Genomic DNA, 16,407 nt, shown 5'->3' on the forward strand with positions numbered 1-16,407 from the left:
TAAGTAACTTTCACCGGTCAACGTATCCTCGAAACTGTATGGCCAAGAAAATTTGAACCAATAATCCTACACGCTTTTCTTCATTTGAAAAATTTTTATCTGCAATTTTTGTTTATTTTAATTTACAAAGATCGGATGTGACAATTTCACATTTCTGAGAGCAACGACGATTCAACTTGTTTCCATGGCTAACTAAGTGAAATTAATCAAGAAAGATAAGAATTGGTTATAACTCAGTAATTTTGTGAAAGAAACATATTATAGCTTATATCGCTGAAAAGCTTAAAAAATGGCGTTTTTTATAAAGTCATGGCCAACTATGGTTTCTATTTAAAAAAACATATGTTTGCGTCAAGAAAGATAAGAATTGGTTATAACTCAGTAATTTTGTGAAAGAAACATATTATAGCTTATATCGCTGAAAAGCTTAAAAAATGGCGTTTTTTATGAAGACATGGCCAACTATGGTTTCCATTTAAAAAAACATATGTTTGCGTCATAAGTCAAAAATGACCGGCTTAAGAAAAAATCGGAGAACACAAACTCATTAGGAATGTGATTATCTACAACTTTTATCTGAACACTTTTTGTCTAAAATAGATTATAATGGAATTAGGGACAATTTTTAAAATAGGCAAAATTTGTTTTTTTCGAAATATCTAGTAAGCCATGAACTTTTTCAAAAATCTGAAAAACCCATTTTTATGACCCCACAAAACTGCAATTCTTAACCCATTTAATCGACTCTCTATCTCCAGTAGTTTCCGAGGTGCCCATAGAGAACATCGTAGGAAACTCACCCTGTATATGAAATTTTGGTGTTCTTTAAGTCACAAATTTCAAATTTTTGTAAATGTACAGGAATAACACATTTTGAACCGAATAGAGGCATTGGAAATAATATAGTCTTTCATATAACGGAGAAAAACAAACATATTTTTAATGTAAAAAGTGAAGTAATTAATCAACAAAGATTTATTTTTTATCGACAATTTTATGAGTACTTCTTCTATGAAAGTTCAAAAGTTGCCTCGATACAAATTTTACGTCGCATAAATCACAGTTATAAGGTCTTTCTCCCGAATGCATCCTCATGTGAACTTTCAATGGTGGCGTTTGAGCAAAACCTTTTCCGCATACCGAACACTTATATGGCTTTTCTCCGCTGTGGGTCCGCATGTGAATCGTTAAATATTGACGTGAGTAGAATTTCTTTTCACATAAAGAGCAGTCGTACGGTTTCTCACCCCTATGAACCATCAAATGCACTTTCAGGCCACTCTCACCTCTAAATTCTTTGCCGCAAAGATCACAAATGTAATTTTTTCCGTTGCCCTCGTGAAACTCGCGAAGGTGTTTCTTCAAATGCCTAATTCTTTTATTGCAGATATTGCACTGTTTAAAGTAAATTTCCTCGTAATTATCTATATGGATTTTTTGGTGTTCTTTGAGTTGGCGTTCGGATATGCTTTTGCCACAAGTGTCGCAAACGCATTTCTTTCCCACGTGTTTGGATTCGACGTGTCGTTTATGTTCGGCTTTAGTAATGAAACCTTCTGAACAATAGTCGCAATAAACCACGTATTCTCTTAAGTGCCTTTTTCTGTGAACAGTATAATTGTTTTTGCTGTTGAAACACCGGCCACAGTCCTGGCATGTAAATTTTTGAGATCCCTCGTGTATGTCTCGTATATGACGATTCCGAGCTGAGATCTTCTTAAATTGCTTGTTGCAAGTATCACAAGTAATGGATTTGTCAGTTTGATGGCAACTTAGGTGACTTTTCAGCTTGAAGTTTTGGTTAAATTCGAGGGGACAATGGGGACATTTTATTGAGCCTGTTTGTGATTTTGTCTTTTTGGTACAATTTTCTTGTTGTATTGAATTTTCGCAAGTGGAAGAATGCCTAAAATATAACAAAACTGTATCCTATTTTATAAATTCGTAATTTTAAGTACAACTTCTTTAAAATTATACAGGGTGAAAGAAGGGAAGGGAAGATTAATGGTAAAGGACCAAGAGGAAGATATCTTCTTAAATTGCGCTGGGTGGACCAAACCAAAAGAATTATTGGTCACGACCTGCAAGAGGCTTCTATAGCCGCTCAAGATAGGGAGGGATCGAGAACAACGATCCGAGGAATTGAGACGTGATGTCACCATACTCTTTCGAGAGTCAACGGACGAGAAGAAGAAGATATAGGGTGGTCCGAACTGTATTCCGGAAACTTCGGCAACATATTCTGCAGTCAAAAATTAGTAAAAAAGTTCGAATAAATGTATGTACAAAAACGCTTAGTTTCGGAAATACAGGGTGTAGAAATATAATTTTTATTTCGATTTGTTCCAAATAATTTTTGAAGTAACGCTAATATCTGGATGAAAATTGGTGTCTGAGGATTTTTTGCCATGAGAAATTTGATCAAGTTCATAACATATATCAAAATTAAATGACAATGTTCTAAAGAGGGTCATTTTGTAATAATCTTACTTACTCCTTATAATGTTTTAATTCTGCTACGATTAAAAAAGTAGTATTAAAATTGTTTAACTAACTAATAGTATCTTTTAAAAAAATCTAAACCAAGTGGAGTAATTAAAAAATATTATATTAGTAAGTTAATAAATGAATATTATTAGAAAAATTGTATAGGAATGATATCACCTACATAAATAGGAGAGTTATTAATAGTTAGCACGTAAACCAAGCTTTTCACAACAAAATTTAACTTTTCATAAAAAAAAATATTTATCCAAAATAGTTAACTAAATATATGAACACTAGAAACATATACATATATTGTAAATTTTCAAATAGCCTTAAATTTTTTCTTCGTTTTTGACAATTATAATATTAGTTAATTATTTATAATGTCAAAACAATAAGCCATTACATTTATTGTGTCTCGAAACCCCCCTGCAGTTTTGAACTCCAAAGACAATATTATTTAGATATCTGAAAATACATTTTTTATTATTTGTTCTTTAATATTAGTTATAGGTACTGAATGGTATGTTTATACTTCTTTTTGTCATTTCTATATTTTTTTTGGTGAATTGTAATGTTATATTATCTGTATATCTCATGTAATTACACGATTTGTGTGTTTGGGATAAATAAATAAATAAATAAATACCTAAATAAAAATAAATAAAAATAAATAAAAATAAAAATAAATAAAAATAAATAAAAATAAATAAAAATAAATAAAAATAAATAAAAATAAATAAAAATAAATAAAAATAAATAAAAATAAATAAACAAAAATAAATATTGGACAGACAAACGAACTAGCATCAGTTATTTTTCTTTTTAGCATGAGAATAGGCTGCTATTGATTAAAAATTATAAATATATGTTTAGGCTTGTTAGGCTTTTTTCAAGAGTTTCTTAAAACTATCCGTTAAATTAAATTATGCTGGGTGCCGAGCCACAACGGCATCCAACGCAACGAAAAAGCCGATGAGCTAGCTAGCCAAGGATCATCAGCATCCTATCTTGGTCCAGAGCCAGTATACTGGGAATATCCAAATGTATGGCCCGTAGTGCACTAAAACTGGATCAGGGAAAAGAAGAATGTCCACTGGAAAAACAGACAGGGACACAGGCACAGCAAGGCTTTCATCCAAGGGCCTAGCTGTAAAATCGCAAAAGAACTGCTAACGCTTAGCAGGAATAAAACCAACAGGCCTCTTGATAGGACACATGGCTGTCAAGTGTTACCTGTACAAGCTCAACCTGCATCAAGGAAGTCTTTTTGCTGCACCTAACCTAACTGAAACAGAGGAGCACATAATATATGTCACTTCGAGGCTTTTTATTTGGGAAAGCTAGGCTAGAACCGGAGGAATTATGCTCCCATCCTATCAAGAACCTGCATAAGTTAGCACAGAGCACAGGGATAGGAGAATGGGTGCAGATATAGAAAGGAGACAAACACAATAGGCCTCACAGATCGCAGTGTTTGCGGGAGAGGACGGTCCCTTGTTATTGAGTAAAAAAAACTATCCGTCTAACTACACTGTAACTATACCGGGTGCGTCTCGAAAGTGGCTCACCCCTATAACTTTTATTTTTTTTTCAGATAAACGAGATAATAGTTCGAAACAGAACTGACAGAACCAAAGTTACTATCATTGGATTAGTGTTTTAAATTTTAACAATTTAAACGTAGCAAATTAAATTAAAAACGAATGGCTTATTAGTGTAATTTGAATAGATTGCTATACAAATAAATCCTTTATTTGTCATTTATATCATTTACTTTATAAACCATTAGTAACCTGACCCAAACCACTGACAAATTGGTCTCCGTTGGATCAAAACAGTGGTGCTTACAAAAAAAACAACTTTTTTATTTTGTAAATTTTTTTCTTAGTGGTGAAAAACCTAGATAGTTTATTTCATAATGTATCAATTATTGTATTGCATATTAGCCTAAGAGCTGACGACATATTTAGAGAACATATTTTAGGCAAGCTAGAATAACTAAAAATGTATAGTTTACTAACTGGTGAACCCAGAATCCTAAGTCTGGCTGGGGGGTTGGGGGTATTTCGCTACTGCGCAACCCATAACATTTGCAAAAAAATAAATCCAAAAAACATTCTTTAGGCAACTTGAAATTTGTTTATTCTTAAATTTTAGCATCTATTTAACATAGAAATAAGTATGCCAGACTTTTTTTTCGGGTTTAAAGTGTAACCCGACCATTCCAAATATGTTTAATACTTTAGGCATTCTAAAATTTGCACAGCGTGTTTATTAGATGATATTAAAAAATATGTGTTAATTGCCAGACGAATTCAATGGGATTTAATACTTGCCAGACGCGAATAAAAATTTTAAATGAGCGCGATAAGAAAGTCTTATGAGTATCTATAAGCACGAGAAAGATAGTTTATTGAGACCCCTGGGCAGCCGATGCGGCTGACGTAACAGCATTTTGGAGTCGTAAAAACTTAAAAAAAACTAATACTGAATAAATAAAAAGAAACATTTTTTAATAAAAATGTATGATTGAAATCCTTTCAATAAGAAGACTTTTTAATTTAAGTATTTTGTATCTGAAAGAATAAAAAGACAAATAATTATTTAAAAATTATCATAATATAAAATATATTTTTTTCAAACATCACAAAACTATAATTATTATTATACTTTTGTGACATATTATATTATTATTAATTTTCGCGACCTGTTTGACAATATAAAAAAGTCATTTTAACGCCTAAGCATAAAAGTAAAGCACTTTTACTTACTTTTGAATCTATTTAGAAACATTAACAATGGTACTTTAATAAAATTCCAGAATACTTACTTTTTTAGCACGGTACATGGTACCCTTTTGTCGGGGACTACGTTTTCTGGTAAAACCATTTCTTTAAATTTTAAACCATGTTGTTGGCGCACTTTTAAAAATTCTTTGCATTTTTGTAATCTGCCTTCATCAAAAACAATAACTTTGTCACTAGTAACTTTTTTACAAACTACACAACTTAAATGTTTTTTATCCATTGTGATTTAGTAGTTAGTAGCGAAATTAGTAGTTACTGAAATATTTATTTGCAGTAATTATTCTAACCTATTTACACTATGCACGTCAATATTTAATTTATAAATACATATTTGTACATGGTAACTTAATTCCAAGAAAATAATCTCTGAATTAAAAGTCTGCAAATAATTGAAATGAAACCGAAAAAAAATGGTTTTTATGAAAATTTGAAGTACTCCAAAATACTGTTACGTCAGCCGCATCGGCTGCCGACGGGTCTCAATAAACTATCTTTCTCGGGCTTATAGATACTCATAAGACTTTTTTGTCGCGCTCATTTAAAATCTTTATTCGCGTCCGGCAAGTATTAAATCCCGTTGAATTCGTCTGGCAATTAACACATATTTTTAATATCATCTAATAAACACGCTGTAAAAATTTTAGAATGCCTAAAGTATGTTTTCCATGTATAATATAATTAAACATATTTGGAATGGTCGGGTTACACTTTAAACCCCAAAAAAAAAGTCTTGCATACTTATTTCTAGGTTAAATAGATGCTAAAATTTAAGAATAAACAAATTTCAAGTTGCCTAAAGAATGTTTTTTGAATTTATATTTTTGCAAATATTATGGGTTGCGCAGTAGCGAAATACCCCCAGCCAGACTTAGGATTCTGGGTTCACAAGTTATTAAACTTTATTTTTTTTTTGTTATTCTAACTTGCCTAAAATATGTTCTCTAAATATGTCGCCAGCTCTCCGGCTATATTATGTATATTTTATATTTGCATTAATCTATATATTCATTCGAGATCTATAGGATATTTTTCCGAATCTACAACTAATTTGTGAACTTTCCTCTTATGAGTATTCAGCCTCTGCCTGGATGCAAATTTACTAGAACACAAAGCACATTCGTAAGGCTTTTCGCCTAAATGCCCCCGCATGTGGATAATTAAAGATGGTTTCTGAGTATAACTTTTCTCGCATAACGTGCACGAGTATGGCTTTTCGCCCGTATGGCTGCGCTGGTGTTGTTTCAAGTGCTGTTTCCTCACAAAGCTCTTCCCGCAATTGGCGAAAGTACATATATGAGGTTTTTCACCATTATGGCGCATCTTATGAAGTTTCAGTTCAAAATTTTGACGAAATTTCTGACCGCACAAATCACAGACAAAATTAGCACCATCGTTCGAGTGATATTCCCTATAGTGTCGCTTGATCCTTTGATATTTCTTCTTGCATATCGTACATTCCGAGACGTTTTTCGGTTGAGGAGATTGTTGGTGACAACTTTGATGCCTCTTAAGATAACTAGCTAGTGAGAAATCCTTTCCACAAACGTCACATACGAACCGCCGATTGTTAAGAGAATGCTTCGCTTCTAAATGGACTTTGTACTGGTGCTTGTATAGGAAGCCTTTGCCACAGTATTCGCAAAACAAGTTATAGTTTTGCTCATGGCCTTGTATATGTAAATCGTAGTATTTTTTATTAGCCATTACTTTGTTACATATCTCACATGAGTATTGGCGGGAAGTGTGATGAATGTTTTTAATGTGGTGATTTAAAGAGCCTTTTTTCTTAAAAAGCTTGTGACACGTTAAGCATTTAAATGGACGACTATTGTCGTGGACATTTAAATGTTGTCTCAATTTCTTCTTGTCCGAAAAGCTTTTTACACAATGATTGCATTGTAATTGAGCATCACTTCTTGACTCTGTGGGTTTCCTAAAAATTAATAAAAATTATTATATAAGTATTTCGGTTACAAAACATCATAATATTTTGGTGTACTTACATCTTTACATTTCATTCCATAGAACATTCTCTCAATATAACCAAAAGATCCTAGATTAAAAAAGAAATTACCAGCAAAATATTCTAGTATAAGCGGCGGCCACGGCGCGGCGGGGAACACTAAGTTAAAAAATAAAATTAGTGCATATCAATTTCACTAATAGAATCGAGTACAAGGCAGTATATGTATAGTATAAACCAACAAGTAGTTTTTTACAAAAATACAGCTAAATATCTTGGCTTGACACTTTATGCTAAACTCAAATGGAAATCGCATGTGAAGAACTCAAATTAACAGTACAGGAATATGTACTGCTTACTAGAGCAGCATTCAAATCTGCCAATATACCGGGTGGGTCTCAAAAGTGGCTCACTCTTGAATATAGTTAATATAGCTATATCACCATATCATTATGACGAAAGTGATTAGATCTTTGAAGCTAAATAAAAATATAGTCGCTACTGTAAATTATTTAATACAATATGTAAATACATCGATAAATCGTAAGTTTGTTTCCTACATTGTATGAAAAAGGTTAATTATAATAATAATTTATAACCAATTTATACAAAATTGTAAATGAAAGTATATTACACAATAATTTACAAGTGCAAAAACCGTTATACTGGACTTTAGTGATACAAAATGAGTACATTATTCAAAATAAGTGAAGTTATGACGATTTTAAATCACACTAGACAATAGTCCAAGGTTTACATCTACATCAAGTAACAAACAAAAAGCCAACCAAATATAAAAGTTTTGAACTCTATATAAAACCATTCATGTTGCACACCAATAATTCGATGAAATATTGCCGTGTAACATATTGGCTCTTTCTATTAATTTTAGTGAATTGAATAAATAAAAGGCATAAGCTTTTTTAAACCTTAAAATCACAAGCTGCAAATACTCAAGATTACAGTGAAAAATACTCTCGATACAGTGGTATCATCAATAATGAAACGTACAATATGATCAAAATGTTTGATGATAAAGCATGTTTTCTGTAACAATTCATATGGAAAATAACATAAATAATATCAATTTTTAATCAGCTATAAAGTCAAGGCTTACTTGATAAACTCAGAGGTGTAACCTGATCACCTGATAATCAAAAAACCCTTGATTATTAAACTAAATTAGACTATTAAGGGTGGCTGCAACGATATCCCATAATCCTGCTGTTAAAACATAACAATTGGTTTTTATATATAAAAACCAGCTGTTATGTCTTAACAGCAGGATTACGAGACGTCATTGCAGCCACCCTTAATCGTTAATAAATATAAACTAATATTAAAAATTATTAAAAATAAATTTAATATTGTGGTAACAAGTAACAAATACAGTATCAACATCGCTCCGACGAATGTTGACTCCAAATATGCGCTGTAAGATATCTTTTACCTGTAAAAGTCTTTTTACAAAACTCACACTCAAACGGTCGTTCGCCTGTATGAAGATTAATGTGGTGATCAAGCAAACTTTTCTTAATAAACGTTTTACCACAATAAGAACATTCGAAAGGTTTCACATTACTTTCGGGATGCGTTCGCAAGTGCTGTCTCAAAAACGTATTTAAAATAAAACTTTTCCCACAAAATTGACATTGGAACGGCTTCTCGCCTCTGTGCACCATCATATGGAACTTCAAGCCGTCTTTTCCCCTGAAATATTTGCCACATAACTCGCATTTGAAATTTTTACCGCCGTTTTCGTGGGCTGCCTTGTAATGCCTTTTCAAGTCAGCGAACTCTTTGTTACAAAGTTTACATTTTTCTGGCGGAGGTCTTTTGTAGTTCGGATCGTGCAGTTTCATGTGGTTCCTTAAGTTTCCTTTGTCTCCGATGCTTGCACCACAAACATCGCAAATGTGTCTTTTACCGTAATGCTTCGAGTTTAAATGTTTTTCCAAGCGAGACTTGCTAAGAAAGCTTTTGCCACAATACTCACAAAAAATCGTGTACTCCTTCAAATGCCTTTTTCGATGAACGGCGCAATTTTGTTTGGTGGCAAACAGTTTTCCGCATATGTCACATGTAATTTTCTCAGAAGTGCCGTGAAGAGTACGGACATGATAGCTGAGTACTCGTTCATGTTTAAACGTTTTATCACAAATCGAGCACTTCAGTGGTCTCTCATCACTATGCACAATTATGTGTTTTTTTAAATAAAAATTACTAAAAAATCCTTTTCCACATATCTCGCATTTTATGTTATACTCTTTTCCGTGAGTTTTTCTGTGAACTACGCAATTCCTTTTGTTGCTAAAAACTTTCCCGCAAATGTCACAAGGAAAGTTTTCCGGTTCACCATGAACAGTCTTCACGTGGTAATCTAAAACTCTTTTATGTTTGAACGTTTTCTCACAGATGTTACATCTCCATGGCCTATCGTCAGTATGAACAATAAAATGGCTTTGTAGTTTGCATTTTTGCTGAAAAACTTTGTCGCAATACTGACATTGATAACCTGCGAATGTCTTGATGATTGGATTGCCAATATTTACTATTTTATTCTCTTCGATTTTAAGCTCGTCTTTCGGTGTAGATCTAAAACATAAAAAATTCATGTTACTCTAATGTTAACATTAATACAAGGGACTTCTAGTTACCCAGTAAGAAATTCATCTTCAATTTAGTTTAAGTCAAATCCAGTTTTTAAATTTGTATCGAATAGAAACGCAGGAATTCTTAAAAATTGAACACTTTACATCACACGATACAATGTGTGGAAACTACCCAAAATAATAAAAATTATTCCAAAACCTACAGATCTACTACTACCTATAGGCCATAGCAACAACTTCAGAATTTTGAAAAATTACAGTTTATTTTTAATTAATGATTTTATCTAGTTACCGGACGGAACAAAAAATAATATTATATTAGGAAGGTTCTTCTTGGATTTGCTTTGTTCTATGCAATTCTAGAAAAAAATACTTTCTTTTAAATTTCTCCAAAAAATCGAATAAAAAGTTTTTTTTAATATCCTAGATTATTTTAGAAAATTACATAGACATTTAATCAAATAACAAACAACTTTTCTCTTTGACATCTTTCACGCTACATTTCGTTTTTCCCCTTTTCCAGGGGTGGATGGGCCATATGGGAAAACGGGAAAATTCCCGGTGGGCCGGTGAGAAGATGGGTCGGTTGGGCCGGTCCTGATCAGAGCTCAAAAAAAGATTAGATTAGCAAAAATTAAATCTTCTAACGAAAGTGACGTAAGATTCTTAGTGACTCCATAACTAATCAATTTGAATCAGTATAATTGTCAGTTGATTTTAAACATAAACACGAATTTGTAAAATAACTATTGTAAGATATCTTTCTCTGGGACACTTATAATTTTAATAAACATCTGTTGTTTGATCGGTTTGAAGATTTTTATTATACAAGGCTAGTCTATAAATGCAAATATTTTCAGGTCTGGTAGATCTCAAGAAAAGAAACATAATCTATTCTCTTTACCGTGTTTCAAATAAGTCCAACCGTGTTATTAAAGCTTGAAAATTAAAAAAAAAAGATTTACTTTTAAAAAAATTTGAGCCACCTAAATTTTTCTGTATTTGCATCTCTTTTAGTGCCGTAATATCAGAGATTAAGAAACTACACCATGGAAAAATTTGCGGTGAAAAGGAAATTCTAAAAAGTATTTTAAAATATACAGGAACATTTTAAAAGAAAATGCACGAATTTTAACACCTTTTTTCCAAGAAAAACCTCATAGACGTGTCTTGGGGTCGAAATTTACCACCCCTGAAAATATTTGCCCTTATTTAAGACTCACCCTGTATAGTTTTACCACTTTACCACTAAGTATTCTTTTTATTAATAACTAATAAATATGACTGACTGGCAGCAGAAAAAAGAATGAATAGCATTAGGTAAATTTAAATAGTCTCGATCTAAGTATATACTAAGAATATGGTAGCGAAGATTGATAACTGGGGGCCTAGGTGCAATATTTTTCGAGCTCCCCTTTGTAAAAAGGTAGACGAATTTGACGCGATCTCTGTGGTTGACGGAGAAAACATGAAGATGGTTATCTCTATGCTTGGTTTGAATTGGGAACGGACTAAAAGCCAAGTCTGAGAACTAAAAACCAAGTCTAAATTGTTGTTTAAAATGATACTAAAATTAATTTGCTAAAAATTACTGAGAAAGCAGAGAAGAGTTAAATAAGGTTTAAACTAGATTAGATATTAAAATATTAACATGTCTCGAAAATCCAAATATTCTTATTATGGACTGTAACATAGATTTACCTCAGAACACACTTATTCACTGCTACCTAGGCAGTGGATATAAATGTACCTACACTTTAGAAACCTAGGAAAGACCTAATTGCCTAGGTTTTGCATAGGTTTTTTTCGTTCGAGACATGGCATTATCATGCAAGATGCCAGATGTAGAAAAGTATAGAGGAAAAGTGATAAGCACTATGTAATAACCTAAAAAATGCAGTATATACCTGAAAAGCTAAAAATAATGTATTTCACAGAGGATTGGACCAGCTCAACTGAATGAATCAGGAAGTCTTAAAGTTTCTCAAAATCGTGACTCAAAATCGTAGCCTATTCAAGATCAAATTACTGCTATCGATAATGGAAATAAAGCAGTAGAACCCTGTAAAACTGAGCCATTTTGTAGTAAAAATTCAGATGTCCGGCCCAATATTGATCTTTATGAAAATTTTGATCAAGACAATTTCAATTTTTTAAAAAAACCGGAGGCAAAAGAGCTTTTTTCGCACGAGCGAAACACTTCCTTACTTAATATTAATAAATAAAATTTTATGGTCATTTTGTTTTTGTGGATTTGGGCCGGTTGCCTGTTTTTCCCGGGCCGGTTTCCACTTCCCCATCCACCCCTGCCCTTTTCCCACCTGGTAGAAAACGTTAATGTAAGAATTCTAAATGCAATTTCACTTCCTTTTTAGGTTATCTTGTATTTTTAAATATCTCAAAAGTGGCTCACCTCTATAACTTTCTTATTTTATCAGATAAAAACGAGATTCGGTATGTTAGTATAAGAGATAAATTAGGATTGAATGGCGTATTCAATTGTTTTTGGTCACCTCCTGTTTCACCGGAAATGACTACAACTTTTGATTTTTAAATGGCACCCTCGGTATTTTTTTATTTTATTCGATAGAAAATGACACTCTGAATAGAATGACATATCACATGTCAGCTTTTGACATTTTCAAATATTGTTTATTTGAAATTGTAACAAGGAGTTTATAACGACAATTTGACTCGAAATACCAAGTGTGTGATACTAAATTATTCGTAAAAAAATGCTTTTCCAAATATACTAATGATTCCATTTGAAAAATTTGAGATATGAATAAAAACACGACTTGGGCATCTTTGAACCGGCCAGGATAAGACACAAAATACACTAGACTATCAAATCTATTTTTCCAAGGCTTCTTGATTAAAAATTACTGTTTTTAACACAGCCATGGTACTCTAGATTGAAATTTAAAATACGATTTTTTAGCGAAACTGCCAAAAGCTGACATATTATGATGTCATTCTATTCAGAGTGTCATTTTATATCGAATAAAGTAAAAATATACCGAAAGTGTCATTTAAAAATCAAAAGTTGTAGTCATTTCCGGTGAAACAAGAAGTGACCAAAAACAATTGAATATGCCAATCATTCCTAATTTATGTCATATACTAACATACCAAATCTCGTTTTTTTTTAAATGATAAAATTAAGAACTTATAGGGGTGAGCTACTTTTGAGACGCACCCGCTATATTACAAGATAAAACTGAGAGTTCCAAACTTCTAGATTCTTATTACATAATTAGGAAATTGTCACAAAAAAACATTCTTGTAAGTGAAACTTATGTTTATTTAAAAAAACAGCTAAAAAATAGAAATAAAAATTATTTCACATTAATTGCATACCTTCGACACCATACATTTTACATTTATTTTTTATTTTACATATTTTTTTCAATACATATCACAATATAATTTTCTTTATACATAAGTTAAAAAACAGCAATTTTAAACAAAAATTAAAAAATTCGGATAACAAAAATAGAATTGAAGTCTAATAATAAAAAAATTAAAGATTGTGAACAATCTTCTTAGTGAGTAATAGACTTCAAAAATGTTCAGTACACAATACCCTTTAACTTTAACTTGACATGAAGGTGCGTATTCATTATCCGAACGACCGAATGAAAATGCGGTATATTTAGACGGGGACCGAACGCATGCGGCCGTTCGTTCGTTCGTTCGCTCGACCATCCATTTCGAGTCGGTACATCAAAGGCGTTCGCCAACAAATGCCTCCGATCTTCTCGTGCGGTTCTATCGTGCGGTCCCCGTCCATACCACTAGCGAACATTCGTTCGTTCGTTCGTGCGGATAAAGAATACGCACCTTAAGGTGCGTATTCATTATCCGAACGAACGAACGAATGAAAGTGCGGTATATTTAGACGGGGACCGAACGCATGCGGCCGTTCGTTCGGTCGTGCGCTCGACCATCCGCTTCGAGTCGGTACATCAAAGGCGTTCGCCTGCGTGCGCTTTCAGATTTAAGGTGCGTATTCATTATCCGAACGAACGAACGAATGAAAGTGCGGTATATTTAGACGGGGACCGAACGCATGCGGCCGTTCGTTCGTTCGTGCGCTCGACAATCCGCTTCGAGTCGGTACATCAAAGGCGTTTAGACGTCATGGTACAAAGAATACAAGGTATGATCGATAGCGGCTCCAATTTCGTTCAGTTCGCGCATACCACCTGTGACGTCACTAGGAAAATAATGAATAAATAAATATAAAAAATAAAGAAAGTTGACAGGAGATCTGCATTTTTGAGGTTATGGTTAAGAATTGTTTATTTTTAAGACTTTTTAGTTCGTTTAATTTAATAATTACTAAAACCAGCAGTTCCAAAAATATATTTAAAAATAATAATTATCTATTAACATGGATTTGGACGATAGGTAAGAATACTGAATTTATTTCTATATTCGGTATAAAATTGTTTATTAGGTTTTTAGTTTGCGATGTTTATGGTAAATAATTTTCATTTTCATTGCCTCTGAATTCACATGAGGACAGAGTTGAGGATATCTATGGAAAAGTAACCACAAGAGGAATTGTTACATCATTTAAAAAATATTGGGAAGTTTATTGTTTCCCATCGAAAAGTAGAAAATGCCAATGCAGATGAACGTATTGTAATTGTGATAGAAGTAATTCTAAGGGTGAAGTTTATTATAATTAGTGGAAGTAATACCAAGGGTGAAGTTTATTATAATTAGTGACCTCTGCTTCTTTTTATATGTAGAAGTTTCTGGTTTTGAGAATAAATCGGTTGAACGACACCCAAAATTTAAAGGAAGTATTTGCATACCCAGAATATGCCCATCAAGGATTATATAGCTCAAATTTCCTTTAATGGTAGGCAATTATTCAATGCAAATTAACTTTTTAAGTGACTAAAATATTAAATAGTTTACAATATGGTATATCACTAAAAATATATTACTTTTAGGTACAATTAGGGCCCGATACATTTCAAAAAGTAGAATATTATTTTATATTAAATGAGGTATTGTACTAACAATCAATTTATATTAATAACAGAGATTAAAAAATAACAGAATAAATAGTTCTTTTTCTTATACTACAAAAATAAACTGTAGAATACAACAGTATTTAAAAAAAAATAAAAAGTGATGTTCCGGCCGAGATTCGAACTCCGGTCTCTCGCTTCCTAGCCCGACTCCTTATGCACTGCTCCATAGTAACTTGCTTAGCGATAATTCAATGACGGTATATAAACAAAAAAAAACAGGTTTATAACAATATCTTGACGATTTGAACTGGCGCGCGAATGAAAAAATGCGTGCGGTCTTCTTGTGCGGTTCTATCGTGCGGTCCCCGTCCATACCACTAGAGAACATTCGTTCGTTCCTGCGGATAATGAATACGCACCTTTAACTGAGAACTGTGGTGTTTATGTTAAATCAGGCACATTTTTTATTCAATAGAATCTCATTTTAAAATAACATCATATCTAATAAGAACAACAGCACAATTACAACGAGTATAGTCCACCGAGTCTGTAAAATTCGGATTAAAAGGAATACTAAAAGTTATCATCTAAAAAAAGCCAGTCCTACACGATGCTTCCAACGTTAGATTTGAAATTAAATTTGAATTAGGCCAGTAAGCGAGGATAAAAATAGGGTACTTCCTCCGAATTCTTGACAGCCGCACCGATTAATGTGAAATTTTGTAATTTTTTTAACAGTGAATAGAGATATATTACACAAAAATTACATAAATAAATAAATGCCTTTATTGTCAAAAAAATTTTCAATTTGTAGACAAAGGTAAACAAAACAAACAAAGTAAACAACAAGGTACACAAACAAACAAACAAAAGATAATATAAACATTTATAAATGTTTACAATGTCAAAGAACAAAAAAAAATAAAAATAATATTCAAAAATACTTAGTTAGTTTATAGCAAATATAAATATCAATGACCTCTAAATAAATTTATTTCGATGTCACTAGTAAATATAGCAATAGCAAACATTAGACCAGTGTTTACAAGATCAAATTCGATTTTCAAAATATAATTAATTCATTTACGGCGTAGAAAGCCTTGTCTAGTAAATAAGAGTTCAATGGCTTTGCGAAATGAAGAAAATGATGTTATGGATTTGCTTTCAAATGAGAGGTGATTGTGCATTTTTTTCGAGTTGTATAATGGTAGCGATATGTGCTTTCACCCTGGGGGTGAGTGCATATGAAAGCATCAGAATTAATAAATGTAAAGATAGTATGAACAGAGTCAACGGTCCGATTCCTTCAAGTTCTTTGTTCCTACTACTCTAGTGGCGGAAATCTAACTGTTACGCTCAGTGGGCTCTGACTCGGTTGGCTAGATTTTGCCACGCCCACTCGGTGCCCACTGAGCGAGTATATAAACCGAGATATAAACGCTCAATTTGTAGATTGTACTTAAGTTTATAATCATCTGCTGATGATGCTAACATGGTTAGCGAAACGCGCGTCCAGTGTAAAAGTAAAAGTGTTTTGGCGTATT

At 32.6% G+C, this 16,407-nt stretch overlaps 1 protein-coding gene across 8 annotated transcripts in view; it reads right to left on the reverse strand.

Annotated features, from left to right (window-relative positions):
- The window catches only part of LOC115879891 (oocyte zinc finger protein XlCOF6-like), a 596,405-nt gene that overhangs the window by 214,152 nt on the left and 365,846 nt on the right, over positions 1–16,407 (reverse strand). Inside the window, exon 5 of one of the 8 annotated variants that reach the window (XM_030896926.1) lies at positions 8,640–9,855. The exons of the other annotated variants lie outside the window; for them this stretch is intronic. Within the exon in view, the coding sequence (XP_030752786.1) occupies positions 8,655–9,855 (1,201 nt within the window). The 3' untranslated portion in view covers positions 8,640–8,654. Of the gene's footprint in view, positions 1–8,639; positions 9,856–16,407 lie in introns of those variants that run through there. 8 annotated transcript variants of the gene reach the window in all.

This window comes from Sitophilus oryzae, unplaced genomic scaffold, assembly GCF_002938485.1.
Source record: "Sitophilus oryzae breed Bouriz unplaced genomic scaffold, Soryzae_2.0 scaffold_158_pilon_pilon, whole genome shotgun sequence".
Taxonomy (NCBI): Eukaryota; Metazoa; Arthropoda; class Insecta; order Coleoptera; family Curculionidae; genus Sitophilus; species Sitophilus oryzae.